At 38.0% G+C, this 16,124-nt stretch overlaps 1 protein-coding gene across 1 annotated transcript in view; it reads left to right on the plus strand.

Annotated features, from left to right (window-relative positions):
* Nucleotides 1-15,160, plus strand: part of csmd3b (CUB and Sushi multiple domains 3b) — a gene marked incomplete at its 5' end in the record, with an annotated part of 443,617 nt that extends 428,457 nt beyond the window's left edge. The window contains 8 exons of the mRNA XM_084423901.1: nucleotides 1,089-1,200; nucleotides 4,779-4,958; nucleotides 7,031-7,096; nucleotides 8,617-8,775; nucleotides 11,020-11,132; nucleotides 11,597-11,684; nucleotides 12,250-12,385; nucleotides 12,667-15,160. Of these exons, the coding sequence (XP_084280027.1) occupies nucleotides 1,089-1,200; nucleotides 4,779-4,958; nucleotides 7,031-7,096; nucleotides 8,617-8,775; nucleotides 11,020-11,132; nucleotides 11,597-11,684; nucleotides 12,250-12,385; nucleotides 12,667-12,826 (1,014 nt within the window). The 3' untranslated portion in view covers nucleotides 12,827-15,160. The remainder of the gene's footprint in view (nucleotides 1-1,088; nucleotides 1,201-4,778; nucleotides 4,959-7,030; nucleotides 7,097-8,616; nucleotides 8,776-11,019; nucleotides 11,133-11,596; nucleotides 11,685-12,249; nucleotides 12,386-12,666) is intronic.
* Between the last annotated feature and the right edge of the window lie 964 nt (nucleotides 15,161-16,124).

A 16,124-nucleotide genomic window follows, 5' to 3' on the forward strand; every position in this document is an offset into this window, starting at 1 on the left:
TATCTTACTTCTCTCATGTGCATCCTAAAGCACAGCCCACACCCTCAGGCATATATGCGACACTTTTTTGTCCCATGACCTTGCTGATGATAACGTATAGTAGCCGAACACGCTTGCATGAGGAGCGCTACCATACATTATGGAAATAAATGGCACTTTACATCACTAGTGGCCCAGAAAGGAGGTCACAATGGCCTCCTAAGTGCATGTGCAAGAGTGATTACTTGAGCTGTAGGTAAAGTAGGTAAGTAGCATGTATGAGAATATCCACACGACATTAGCACACTTCCACTTTAGCTTTTAAGAGAGTGAGTCTGGGAAGCAGATGGCGTACGGCGAGGTAGAAGAAACCTGAAGGATTTGACATTTCAAGCCACATCTTTGTAGTTGCAGTCTTTTCCAGCGTCTGTCCTCAGGAGTGAAAACTCTAGGGTTTGTCACACTTGAAACCCGGGTAAACGAAATCCTAGGTTATCTTGCTTCACGTTTCACCCAGGGTTAACAATTCATTTTCAAAAGCTGGTGTTTCACATTGTGCATTCCTATACCCTTAACGTCCTTACCTGCATATTTTCGGTGTCAGCGTCATTGATTGGACGAATGGTGCGCTATAATACACACGTTTTTTTCTGAATGAAGGCAAGAATGAAAGGGTCACTTTTTCACTCCATTTGATGCGTTTTCCATCTCCGTTTGACAAACGCTGTTTGTGTACAATGCGTGTTGTTTCACACGTGGATATGAGGCACGCGATAGGTTGTCAGTTGCGAAGCATAACATTCTAACATCTCATTGTTTCATATTGCACAAGTTTGGCAGCGCAGTTTGGTTTTAACAGCACAAAAGCAGCACTATTCCTGCTCCGGAGCAAGGTTTCATACCCCCGTGTAAAAAGCGGTGCTAACCCTGTGAGACGTTCCTTTACCTGGGGTTAAAAGCAGGGTTTAGAATGACCATAATTTGTGGTTAAGCGTTTGTTCACAAACTGCAGGTATTAGGTGTTTAATATTGTTTAATCTGCCTCCAGAAGAGAGTTGGGGGAGCGCAGTGTCTGATGGGATGTGTGTGTGTGTGTGTGTTTGGTGTAGGTTGGAAGTATGGTGGCTTTCCAGTGTCAGCCTGGTCACCTGCTGCAGGGCTCCACCACACGTCTCTGCCAGACTGACCTCACCTGGAGCGGGACACAGCCGGAGTGCATCCGTAAGTCTTATCCCCATACACTCTTGAAAAGGTTATTTTTTGGCGTCAATGGATCCATGAAGAACCTTTAGCATCCATGGAACCTTTCCGTTACACAAACGGTTCTTGAAAAATGTTCGTTAGACTATTAACGCTTTTCCCACCAAAAGAGATTTTCCGTCATTTATGACACAACTCTTCCCCGCCATTGAAAAGTTTTTCCTGCAATGCGTGGTTTCACTGTTATACGGTAGGGGGCGCTGTTATGCATCTTCTGAAATAGTACAGAATATCCGGATGCAAAAACAAGCTCTGCAAAAACCAGAAGGAGCGGATAAAAGTTTATGCACAAGTAAGCGAACGTGATCATCAAACATTCAACAGTATATAAATCAAAACTGCCTAGCATTACCGAATTAAATGCCGAAACCACGAAAAGGAAGCTTTGGGGTGTTGATGGACTACTTGATCTATGGTTTGATAATCGTTCCAAATCCGAAAGTTCTGAAAGTCTTGATGTTAAAGAATGAATGAAGCTAGAATTTATTTATTTTTTAATGAAAGTTTTGTGAATATGATCAAAAATGTTGGCGCTGACTGGCAACTTTTTTAGTAAACGCTGGCGGGGAAAGAGTTAAAATGTTCTACACATTAAGAGAAAATCATTTATTTTAAGAACTGGTTCTTTGGGGAGCCCAAAATGGTTCTTCTATGGCATGAGTGTACCAGTTGCCGCATTCATGGGAATCTGTCAGAATTCCAATTTATATTTGTTGGAAGTTTCTCATTAAATAAAGGTCAATGCAGAATATATTTGTATAATTGAGCTACAAAGAAATGAGTCCACCAGTATAGTCGAGAACAGCTCATTCGAGTCCAAGTCCACAGTTGAGTTCAGGTCCAGACTACATGTACCAAAAACATGAAAATATGAGTCAGAGTGCAAGACCATATTATCATGTTCTTGATCTTGGCCCTCAAGTTCATATTTTTATGATCTTAGTCTTGTCATGGACTTGGTCATGACTTGGACTCGACTCTGTTTTGGTCTCGGTCTTGGCTTTGATTTGAAGGAGCTGGTGTTGACTACAACAGTGTAACTTAAATAAACTTAGATGCCAATTTTTCTATAAACAAGACATTAATATCAGTTAACTTGCATTTGAGACACCAAATGGCAAGTTATTTTGCTTTGCTAATTAAAGTAGTTCCATAAGAAGCCACAGAATAATCATATTCATAAGACATTGATTATTCATCTCACAACATCCATCATGTCTAAAGGAGTCATTCCACCGAAGACAGCAGGATGTGTTTACTTCTGTGCTCATATTAAAGGGTTAGTTCACCCAAAAATGAAAATTCTGTCATTAATTACTCACCCTCATGTCGTTCCAAACCCGTAAGACTTTCGTTCATCTTCAGAACACAAATGAAGATCTTTTGAAATGAAATCTGAGAGCTTTTTGTCCCTCCATTGACAGCTACGCAACTACAACTTTTAAGGCCAAGAAAGGTAGTAAAGACATCTTTAAAGTAATCCATGTGACTCCAGTGGTTTAACATCAAATTTATGAAGCGACGCGAGTGCTTTGTTTGCACAAAAATAACATAATTTACCACTTTATTTACAAAATATGAATCTCCAATACGCTTTCACGAGAGCACCCATGACGCTTGCGAGTTGTGTAGACTTTGTTATGTGAACACGCGTTGGAGATCAACAGAAGCTTCGAAATCAAGAGCATTAAAGCAGGCTGAAGAACGAGAAAACAGCTGGCCTCCAATTTCACAAGACAGATTGCCATTCAGTTGAAGCATTTCAAAAGCTAATTACATTTTGCATCATACCACTGCCCCAAAGTTCTGTCATTGTTTTGCAAAAATTAGGAAATCAACCAATGAGATGGCTAGGAAGACACAGCACTTCCCCCACTTAATTGTAAATCTGTGATAAAACAGCTTTTTTTTCTTTTTTTCCAAGAATAATCGAGATCATTCTGTAATTACGCACTGTAATTTTGTTTACACAGAGCAGTTGGCTACTCACAGAGTGCTAAATCATCTTTCTCATTTTTCACGCAGAATTGGATAATGGCTGGCTGTCCTTTCCATTAGCGTTCCACTAGATTGGTCTCCAAAGAAATAAAGTAGTTTTTTTTTTCTTTTTCTTGTGCCTTGGTCTGTCCTGAGAATTTATTAATTTATTTACTACAAGTGGACTGTATTATAATATAATTTATAGCTATGGAAGGCTTCCGCATGCAAAAAGCTATAGACTGTTTAATGTATGATGTAAAAATACATTTATTTATTTTTCAAGAGAGGAGGGATAATCGTAATCATATCAGATATGAGCACAATGTGACTTTTTTCGCAAATTAAGTAAATGTCATTTATGTATTTTTTGGTTTTAGTGTCAATTTTATTTACTGTACATCAAATACATACATCATTTTAAGTCCCCCTGTAATCAATAATTGTATCCCTTAAAACTCCTCTTTGATCACCAAAATGACATATTTAAAAGTTTTTTTCCTTGAAAAAAATGTCTTCATGCCTTAAAATAGCTTGAATGTAACTCGACACCCTTGCCTCATGTAGTATACGCGGTTCTATGAATATGCAAATGAGCCCCGCCTCCACTCACTCACTCAGCTCAGAGATCCACTGGTTGACGATCACATGTTGATCTGATTGGTTACAAGGTAGTTTGTGACGTCAGAAACACCAGCGATTTCAAAGTCTTTGGTTCACTGCAGTTTTACTCAGGAATAGTGTTGACATGAATTTAAAGCATATTAAAAACACCACATAGACATATAAACAACATTTAAACCTTGATTTTCACCACAGAGGGACTTTAAACTCTCGTCTCTCCTTTAAAAGTTGTTTTGTTTGGGTTTTTGTATGATTTGGTGGCAATATTACAAGGAGGCATCCAGTTTTTAAATGAATATGAATAATAATGTGAACTTAAATTCAAAGCAAAATTGAATTAGCATTTTCTCAATAAATGAGCAGAAATGTATTTACAATAATCCCTACGCCCCCATATTACACAGCAATGTAACAAGAAACCGTAATAGTTTCTTTGCCTGATTACGTTTTGTGGCTGCATTGTTGTTCTGGCTCTCGTGGATAGAAACCCTTATCAAAGTCTTGGATAAAAGAACTGGGTCCAGTGCACTGAGTCAAAACCCCAATCCCGGCTACTTCTGATCAAAGTCATAGTGATGATGGAGCTGCTGGAATGACTGGGTGAGCATTGGCTTGTGTTTGATCTGCTGGTGTGACAGGTAAAGGTGCGCTCCCTTTAAGTGCCGTCTGCCAGCATGCATCAACGTCTGCCACTCTCAAGGTTCTCCGCCAGCTTTTGTAGGCACAGGAACATGGTGGTGTCAGAGAGAGAGAGAGAGAGAGAGAGCATAGATTCTCTCTAAAAAAAACACGCCATGTTGTCTTAAAAGTTCAAACTTCATTTTGATTTTGCCCACTGAGGTTTGAAGTCTGATTATACAGGGATCGAGATGGTTTGCTGGATAGTACTTTCATCTCTTTTGTTTCTCTTTGACAATTACTCTTTCTTGTCTTTGTAGCCCACAGTTGTAAACAGCCCGAGAGCCCGGCTCATGTGGATGTTGTGGGCATGGATCTGCCCTCCTATGGTTACACGCTCATCTACACCTGCCAAACCGGCTTCTTTTTGTCTGGCGGCTCTGAGCACCGGGTCTGCCGGTCCGATGGAACCTGGACTGGGAAGATGCCCGTGTGTCGAGGTATCAAACACTTCACATTGTCTGCCAGCACACTTAACATTCCTATAGCATGCACACAGAATATAGAGTTTCAATGCAACTAAAAAAAAAAAAAAAGGTTACACTTTATTTTAATGTGTACTTGTTACAGTGTAATTATACATTGAAGTACTGAGTAATATTAATTAACTACATGTATCTACTGTAAAGTTAGGGTTTGGTTTTAGGGTCAGTTGCATGTAATTATGCATAATTTACTGTTATTACTATAGTAAGTACATGTAACGTGTGTAAGGACACTGTAAAATAAAGTGTTACCAAGCTTTTTATATAAACAGAACATTTGTTGTTACAAGGGTTGGACAATGAAACTGAAACACCTGGTTTTATACCACAATAATGTATTAGTTTGGTGTAGGACCTGCTTTTGCAGTCAATTCAGCATCGATTTGTCTTGGGAATGAGAGATATAAGTTCTGCACACTGATCAGCATGCGATGCTGGTGGAGGAAAATGTTTCCTGACTTGTTTAATGCACAGGGGTCCATTGTACATTTGTACTGTACATCTCTAGGCCTGTTTACACCTGGTTTTAAGATGCGCTTTGGTCGATCGGATCACAAGTGGACCACACTAAATACAGGTGTAATACGTTTTGAGCTTGTCCACTTTCCACCACTTCCAGAGGTAGTCGAAAACACAATCGACCGGATTGCTTTCGTAGTGTAAACGCTCATGTGGTCGAATGTGTTCAAACAGACACAAAAGACCGGCAACCTGACCTAACATTAAACATTATTGGAAGCGCTCTAGCCGGACGGGATTTAAACTTTGTCAGCTGGAAACCCAAGTCTGGTTTGAAGATGAAAAACATACCAAGCACAATGTTCTCTCACCATTCCTGATTTCTAACACCAATCACAGTGTTCGGCTGGTCTTGAGGTTTTCAAAGCGGAAATGAAAGCTGATGCTCTCCGAGTGTTTCTCCGTCGTCTCCGTTCACGTTCATACGTAAATTGCGTGAGCTTATTTCGTCCATTAGATCGAAAGATCTGAAAAAGCCCATACGTTTACCCTCCCATAGACCCTCCCCTCGAAGAAATCAGGACAGAAGTGGTTGAAAGTGGACAAAAGAGACGGATTTAAACACCAGGTGTAAACGGGAATGTGTCTCTCTCGTCTACTTGTGATCCGATCCACCAAAACGCGTCTTGATAACCAGGTGTAAACTGGGCCTCTGTTGAGCAGGGCGTTTTTGTTTGTCCGCATTGAAGCCGATGGAAGTGATGTGCAAGTCTTAAAATGGTGTTAAAACTATTCAATTGTAAGTGCTGGTACCCTGATTGTGATTATGCATTTCTGTTTATTATCACACATTTTGCTAAACCGGGCAACATTTTGCCTTGACGATCATTGTGACTTTGCACTTGCTGCCCAAGTGAGCGTGTGCTCGGGTCTAGTGCTAGCGTGTGCTCGGATCTAACGCTAGCGTGTGCTCGGGTCTAGCGCTAGCGTGTGCTCGGGTCTAGTGCTAGCGTGTGCTCGGATCTAACGCTAGCGTGTGCTCGGGTCTAGTGCTAGCGTGTGCTCGGATCTAACGCTAGCGTGTGCTCGGGTCTAGCGCTAGCGTGTGCTCGGGTCTAGCGCTAGCGTGTGCTCGGGTCTAGCGCTAGCGTGTGGCCGGCGTGTTGCAGTGCTGGGATTTGATCTTCCTCGTCTTCCTCCCGCAGCTCCGAGCGCCGCACAGCTGTACACTTCAGGCTTCCCAGTAATTACTGCACATAAACAGATGTGATTGTCTATAAAAAAAAATCCCTGAGCTTCTCCAAACTGTGATGGGACCTCATTTTTCTGCGCCGATCCTAAACAGCCTCCTATTGTATGATCTGTTCTGCCGCTCGATACGTTGACCGTGACACCTCCTGCTGTCTGCACTCACCTGGTTTTTCTTTGTGAAAGGGAAGAAAGAGGATCACACTATTGCCTGGGGATGTTACTGTATGCTTGAAATGATGAAAGTGATGCCAATTTGATCTGTCAATCTTTTTTTATATATAAGTGCCTTTATTCAATTTTTCCTCTTTCTTTCCCAGCGGGCTCCAAACTATCTGAAAAGCCTATTAAACCGGTCCCAGGAACGCCGAGTCCGAAGCTAAATGGTGGGTGCATTTATTCTGAAATGGGATTTCATTTGAAAGACCCACTTATGAGTGTTAAGTGCACTTTATTTAGGATGAATAATTTTAGCTCTATTTTGGCTCCAGGACGAGGGGACTAATGAGGAGAAAACGTGTTCCAGTTATTTTGACAGTAGAGTAGACTGGCAGCTGCAATATACTCGACTGGAATCATAAGATAATCCTACTGAACTTCGCCAGCATATCACATATCTGAAGTTTATATATTTGAAGAGCAGGATTAAGTTGGAGACAAGCTGGTGTCCTGCAAAGCTTTACGGATGTAACGATGAGCACCTACAGCAAATATGACTTTCTAGACTAGAGTCTGTGTCAGAAAGGACAAACCAGAAACGTTTCCAGAAACTGCTGGATCTTAGGATCAGTAAGGCACAGAAAACCCTTTGAGCTACTGGGTTGTGAAGTGGTAGATTACAGGGAAAGTCTTCGTAAAGACTCATAGCATGTTATCTGAGAACTCCGGCCAACACATTATTTCTTATCTGGCTCCATATTAAACATCTCACCTCAATTACTCAATACTGTGTTTAATTATATGCTGTCTTTATTATGGCTAAGTTTGACCTGATCATTTCCCTTGCTTAAGCTGTAAGATATGAGAGGGTGTGCTATTTAAATATAACCGTATATAAATATGAATGTATGTATATATAATGTTTATTTACAGGTGAAACTCGAAAAATTAGAATATCGTACAAAAGGTCATTTATTTCAGTAATTCAACTTAAAAGGTGAAACTAATATATTATATCGACTCATTACATGCAAAGTGAGATATTTCAAGCCTTTATGTGTTATAATTTTGATGATTATGGCTTACAGCTTATGAAAACCCTAAATTCAAAATCTCAGAAATTTAGAAAATTGTCATAAGCTGTAAGCCATAATCATCAAAATTATAACACATAAAGGCTTGAAATATCTCACTTTGCATGTAATGAGTCGATATAATATATTAGTTTCACCTTTTAAGTTGAATTACTGAAATACATGAACTTTTGTACGATGCAAATTTTTCGAGTTTCACCTGTAAATACATAGAAATATATTTTTATAAAATATATAAAGAATATTTTTCAATATTCTTATATAATTTTTATATAATATAAATATTTATAATAAGATATATTTCATATATTTTTATTGAAAAAAATATAATATATTTCCTTTATATTTTTATTTTTGAATGAACATTAGCTAATGATATGTTTCACATTATATAATGTAATAATTGTTAGTTATGTTTTTATAGTAATAAAGTAATAAAAAAAATTCTAAAATACTAATTTCTCTCATTTGGCAATATAATACAGCAATGATTGTGTTGGTTTGCAGGTAAATGTAAATCAAAAGAGACATTTCAGGAATTAAAAAATATGCAAAAGTGTGTATGTGAGTATCACTGTATGTATTTCATAATAAATGTCCATGGATGGAAATTGACGTTTTGTTTGTCTTTCGATTTGTTTATTTGTTCACAGTTCCTGATGATGTGTTTGCTCCTAACTACATCTGGAAGGGCTCATACAACTACAAGGGAAGAAAGCAACCAATGACTTTGAGTATCACAAGCTTTAATAAAACCACGGGTAGAGTTAATGTCACATTAACAAGCAGCAACATGGAACTACTGCTTTCAGGTTGGTTTACTGTTATATTCTGCAGATTTACTCAACTGACTGAACACGTTATAATACACACTGCAAATCAAAGCAAGCAAACATGAGGACTGTGTTCCCACTATCACAGAATCTGATTGAGTCCAGAGTCAAATTAAACTAGACCGTTAATGAGTTTGATCATTAGACCTTCCTCTTCCACTCATTAGACTCACTGAGTCTTTATAAAGCTGACATATGCTTTACATCAATTAATCTTAGACAGTGCTATTGAAACAGCAATGAAAGGGTTAAACTCTAAACGGATACGTTTTTTAAGCATATTTTAAGCATATATATATACAGTACCAGTCAAAAGTTTGGAAACATTACTATTTTTAATGTTTTTGAAAGAAGTCTCTTATGCTCATCAAGCCTGCAGTTAAAAAAAACAAAACAAAAAAAAAACCCAGTAATATTATGAAATATTATTACAATTTAAAATAATGGTTCTCTTTTTTAATATTTTTTTAAAATGTAATTTATTTTTGTGATGCAAAGCTGAATTTTCATCAGCAAGTACTCCAGTCTTTGGTGTCTTATGATCCTTCAGAAATCATTCTAATATGATGATTTGATACTCAGTTATTATCAATGATGGAAACAGTTGTGCTGTTTAATATATTTTTTTGGAATACTTTTTTCAGGATTCATTGATGAGTAAAACGTTAACAGCATTTATTCATAAAAACAGCATTTATTCAAAATAAAAACATTTCTAACAATATAAATCGTTACCGTCACCTTTTATCAATTTAACGCATTCTTGTTGAATTAAAGTACTAATTTCTTTTTAAAAAAAAGAGTTATTGTTCCCAAACTTTTGAACGGTAGTGCATATTGTTACAAAAGATTTCTATTCTAAATAAATACAGTTCTTTTTAACTTTTTATTCATCAAATAATCCTGAAAAAAGTATCTCAGGTTATAAAAAAAATATTAAGCAGCACAACTGTTTCCAACATTGATCATAAATCATCATATTAGAATGATTTCTGAAGGATCATAAGACACCAAAGACTGGAGTACTTGCTGATGAAAATTCAGCTTTGCATCACAAAAATAAATTACATTTTAAAGTATATTAAAAAAGAGAACCATTATTTTAAATTGTAATAATATTTCATAATATTACTGGGTTTTTTTGTTTTGTTTTTTAACTGCAGGCTTGATGAGCATAAGAGACTTCTTTCAAAAACATTAAAAATAGTAATGTTTCCAAACTTTTGACTGGTACTGTATATATATATATATAATATAAACTGTGACAGAAAGTAGATTTTGATCATGTCTAATATATATCCAAATGCAATACCTAATAAAAAGTAAGTCATTATGTCTGAAAAAACTGCATTCATAGCCTGTGAGTATTTGCAAGTTTGCAATTTGCTTAAAATGTTGAGTTATAGGTCAAGTTCAAATGAGCTTGAAGTTATCATCTGCAGCCTAAATTTGAGTTTTTTTGTGTTTTAGTAATTTCATTATGCACTTTTGTCATTTTACTTTATTTTATTTTTTAAACATTGCTATTTCGGTCTAATTTAGTTTTGTTAAGTTTTAGTTTTATTTATTTCCAGTTAATAATTTTAGTGCTTCAAATTAAACTTATTTCAGTTTTTCAGTATTAGTATTCAACTAATATTTATATTTTATTTCATTTCAGCTTTATTTCAATTAACAGAAATGTTTTAATCGTGATGAAATGTACCTGCTGTTTTCCAGGTGTATATGTTCTCAATTAGGTTCTTGTTTGTAGAAAACGAACTTAGAAAGTGGGCGGTTTGTTCAGGAGGAGAGATTGTAGACAAAGAGCGGAGTCTTAGATAATGTAGGGCTTGTCAATACTTTTATTTTGTGGTCAGACTAAAAGGAAACGAGAGAGTGTGTGTGTGTGTGTGTGTGTGTGTGTGTGTGTGTGTGTGTGTGTGTGTGTGTGTGTGTGTGTGTGTGTGTGTGTGTGTGTGTGTGTGTGTGTGTGTGTGTGTGTGTGTGTGTGTGTGTGTGTGTGTGTGTGTGTGTGTGTGTGTGTGTGTGTGTGTGTGTGTGTGTGTGTGTGTGTGTGTGTGTGTGTGTGTGTGTGTGTGTGTGTGTGTGTGTGTGAGCTTGCGTGCGTGCAATTCTGTTCGAGACAGAGAGAGTGACCGAGACGTGAAGAGAGCAATAAGAGGATGAAACGCATCTCCATGAGTGTGTAGACAGCTGTCTGCTCTCTGTTCTCCGTCACAGGTGTGTATAAGAGCCATGAAGCACGTCTGATGCTGCTGGTGTATCATGTGAAAGCGTCCTCATCCACCACACTCAGCAAGATCAAAGAAGAGCAGTGGACCCTGGATGGATTTGTATGTGCAAATGTGTCTTATTATCTTTTTAGGCTGTTTTGTACAGAGGAATATAGTGTTATACACTAAAATGCAGTGGTGGATGAAGTACAAACATCCTGTACCTGAGTTGAAATACAGATAACATGATGAAATAGTACATCTCTTTCACATTTCTACTTGAGTAAACACACATAAAGCTTTTATTATGTATTATTAGGAAGGAAAAATTAGGAGTCAAGTTATCTACTGCAATCATATCAGTTTGATTCACAGATGAATCATTCAATGTGATTTGTGAACCAGTTCAATCAATTCAAAAGAGTCATTTGGTTCTCAAAGCGGATGTCGATTTCTTAACTTCAGCATGTTGACCATTTCATTGTCAGATAATCTCCCATATTTATATGGTCAGTCTGAGTGAGCAGTCGTGATTATATGTGGAAAATAGCTTCCCGCTGATGTGTTTCATTGTCGTCCGCCAGGTGTCTGCTGAACCGGACGGGTCCACATATGTGTTTCAAGGCTTTATACAGGGTAAAGACTTCGGCCAGTTTGGCCTACAAAGGCTAGGTAAGAGATTGTGATGTTTTTTTGTTCATTGTTTAAAATATTGTATTTCACTCTGTTTGTGGTAATAAAGGGCTCCTATTATGTTTTTTTACATCTTCAACTTTCCTTGCTGTTTGAGCCTGAAAAAGCTCTGCAAAGTTACAAAGCACAAAGTCCCTCCAGCGGGAGTTATTCTCTATATCAGTGTCACTGTTTCTGAACTCCCTGAAACGCCTCCATTGTAGTCTCGAGTTTCTTCCGGGAACGAAAACGTCACAATATTCCTCATTTAAATAATTCATACGCAGGATAAAGGGGCGGGGCCTGGTTGAGTTAGTTAGTAGTGTGTTGGAACTGGTGGTTATGGAAAGGGGCGGGACATTTCCCAAACACGCTCAAAGCGCTTGACCAATCACAACACGCTGATCCAGCCGACCAATCAGAGCTCATTGAGTTTTCAGAAGGAGGGGCTTGTGTATCAACAAGTCTTTGTAAAAAGGCATAATAGGTCCCTTTAATGCATCTTTGACACACTGAAATGCATATTTTGCAACATGACAATTCATATCTCTCAATCTCTTTGCAGGTTTGAATATGTCAGAAAGTAATAATTCGTCGAATCCACCACACGGTACGAACAGTAGCTCTGTGGCCATAGCAATCCTTGTGCCTTTTTTCGCCCTGATATTTGCAGGCTTCGGATTTTACCTCTACAAGCAGCGGTGAGTCTCGCCGTCTTTCTTCATTTGTCAAAGTTAGCTTGCGGAGTTGTTATTGCTAAGACGGATCAGAACGAATTTAGAAATCAGTCTCTGACAAAATCATCATTATTTGTTGCAGGATGGAAAGAAATAGATGGTGACAGATAACGTCTGTAGAGACAGAATTAGCTGGTTTTGCAGGTTATTGAACGCGATCGTCGTCAGATGCTCGCGTGTGAACTCTCAAAGCTGTTGCGGACTGTATTCTAATGACGTTCTGATGCTTGTGTCTTGTCTGACAGGACTACTCCAAAAACCCAGTACACAGGCTGTTCGGTTCACGAGAACAACAACGGACAGGCCGCCTTCGAGAACCCCATGTACAACACCAACGCGAAGTCCGTGGAAGGCAAAGCTGTCCGATTCGACCCCAATCTGAACACAGTCTGCACAATGGTATAATTAGATCCGCCTGACGCGAGAACATCTGTGGATTTCTTTGTTTTATTTAAGGGTTTTTTGCCTTGTTTTTTGTAAACGGAGGTGGATACAATCGCATCACAGTCATGGACGGATTAGTCTGAGACTCGCAGAGGATGTCTAGCACAAACGCTGTTGCCCTTCCTCTGATATATAAAGCACACTCTTCAGGAACCGTTTGACCACGCATTGTCCGCCGAGGACATGGACGAAACATGAAACATTGTCATGGGGGATTTTTTCGGAAGACTCTCTCTGAAAAGGCTCTTCGTGACGGAAAGCATGAAGAGTTTCTTCTGCTACCTTATTCACACTCCGTGAGTGCTTCTTCACAGTTGACTGGGTATTTTTTTAGGGGACAGGGATCTGTAAATCTACTTGCATATATATGAGGAGCATTCACCACCTATATTTTTGTGCTATATATTGCCACATGGGAGACGCCGACAGAGGACGATTCCATCAAGAGTTTATAAAGAGATTCACATCGACCAACGCATCGCTTCTCTGACGGTTTTGTACGGTACACAACGTTTAATTTACAGCTTATTCAGTCATTCCTTTAGTTTCAGTTCCTAATGTCGCCAGTGATTGGACATTGAGTGAAATGTGATGTGTATATGACGCTATCAAAACACGAGAGAAAAAGGTGGTGTGTCGTTTTCTTCCTGAGGATTTTTTTTTTTATATAATTGTTATAGATCTTTGATATTCAGTATGTATGTCTGTTTATAAGCACCCATCTTCAGTATGGGCCGTAGGACATATGTCAGCATTCTGACCTGAAGCCTGCAGATTAACTTCTGGTAACACTTTACTTAAAGCCTTTATATATAATGCATTATAGAAGTATTTTTTATAATCGTGAGGTGCATTGTAACCACTCCAAGCTATTCACTGAACACCTTTAGAAAGTATGATGCATTAAAATACATGACAGGTAACATACCAGATGTAATCTGCTAATAGAATAATGCATTTTAACTTTTATTTAGGACAAGATATTATGAATACCTTGATAATGCATTATACATACAGGCTTAAAGGGTTACCGAATTTTTCTTTTTGTCATTGAGCTCCATTTGTATTTGGTAGACGAATTTGATATGATAATTTGGTCATTATAACAACTTGCCATTCTTAATATATAAAAATTTGTATAAAATGAAATGCACTTGACATTTATACAGTATACTTTTATATATATATCTCAGATTACATAAAACAAAATGCATGTTTCTTAAATATGGTATATTGATATATGGTGGCAACAATATGATCATATCTATCGTGTACATAAGGCCCATGAAACTCGTTTCCAGTTATGTCTGACCTTGCTGTGTTATACACCAAACACACCCGTAAACTTTTGGTGAATCGATGCGGACTTGACCTTCAGGTGGGTTTGGTTAACCTTAAAAAAAATAAAGCTCTCATGCGGAAAAACACAAAACACACCAGAGAGATGCACTAAATGTGTGATACGAGATGAAATACACACACAAGCAGGGTCAGACACTGTTGGTCATGTGTTTCCCGGCCTGCAAGCTGTGAGATTCATTCCAGTGCCTTCTGAAGTACTCACCACCACGTGTTATTGAAAATGATTATGTGTCAGTCGAATGAATGAGATATTACAGATATTACAGCTGGTGTGCGTTGCAGACTTCAGGAGGCTATGCTGACATCACTGTCCTGGAGTGCCAAAATCTTAACAAACCAACCTGTGACATTTTTTGCATTCATGTTTGCACTCAGCCATAGGGATTTGCAGTCTTGCACGCCATTGACCGATTTATTTTGTTTTATTATTTATCTATAGGATGTTTTTTTTGTTTTTTTTTAATACATGGCAGAGTTTTTACACAGTGCCTACCAAAAACCATGTGACCCAGGTCTGCTGCTTCCTCACTTCTGCCATATTTCTTCCCATTATTTTAATTCCTCCCAGCCAGTGAAACGTGTGGTTCAGAAGTTCAGTTTTATCCAACGCCGCGGCCCGTTCCAGACCTTTTTCGAGTTCCTCTGCCAGTCTGAACTTATTTGCCAACAACAGCTTTTGCTATAACTGACTGCAATAAAAGAAAACACACATTTATGATAAAAAAAAGAGACACTTTTTGATCAAACAGATGAATATTTGCAGTACAGCTGGGTACTCCTCCCGTGATAATGCATTCAAAAGAGATATAAAAAAGAGGGTAAAAAAAGAATAAAAAAAGTTTTGTAAAGAAATATATTTTTATGAAGAAATTATTTGTAAAATGTATGAAACTATTATGTAAATTTTCAATGCAATGTAAGATTAAAAAGGCTAATTCCTTTTGTAATGAGTGTTCTGTCTTTTCATAGTTTGATTTTCTCAAGGGTTTTCTCGTGGAATTAGATCACATGGTCTGGAGATAAGCCAAAATCAACAGACCAGCGATACTGTCATGCTTTAAAACGTGTTCTCTTAATATTAGTCAAATCCATTAGATCCTTATAAGCTCAGTGTGAACATTGTTCGGCAAACAACATGGCTGATTAGGATTTCACAAGTAAACATTGCCGTTTACCCCCTGCTTAAAATGTCTCACTTGTTGTCTTCAGTAACATTTGTGTTGCTACGCAACCACTTGATTGACACCTTCCTTCACACTTTGATGCACTGAGTGCAGGAGTTTGAAGCTGCAGAAGTCCCTGTAGGGTGGGCCGATCTCATTTCCCCTTTGACACCGTCTTAATTGCAGTAGCAGTCTACAAATTAATAAACTCCGCCCATGACATCCATCAAGTCACAATGGCTGCATCCCAAATCCAATACTCTCTACTTATTTTGAAGAAGCGACCGTAGTATGTTCTAATGTGTGTATGTACATTCACATCATGTGACCTACCAGCATCAGTTGTGTCGCATCACTGCCATACACAAATCCTCTCCCGTGGCCTCGTGGGATAGTAAAGTGTCCATCATATACACACTTCTCATCGGAAGTAGTAGGTCATCCGGGTACACTGTAAAAAATCCAACTTACGTTTTGTATGACAAATTCAGTTTTTAAAGTTTATTCAACTATTTAACATGAAAAAAGTTGAGATAACTCAAACACGTAAGTTGAAAAACTCAAAAATGTCTTAAACTTTTAAGTTTTCTCAACTTTTTTTTTTTTACAGTGTACTTTTGCCCAACTCTTTTATGAGAACTGTGAATTCAGACATACAACTTTTGTCACATACTGTTTTTCGCCTACTGTATAGTGGGGAAGTTTGTGATTTGTTGCAGAGTTCATGTAAGACT

Source organism: Rutilus rutilus, assembly GCF_951802725.1.
Source record: "Rutilus rutilus genome assembly, chromosome: 11".
NCBI classification, from domain to species: Eukaryota; Metazoa; Chordata; class Actinopteri; order Cypriniformes; family Leuciscidae; genus Rutilus; species Rutilus rutilus.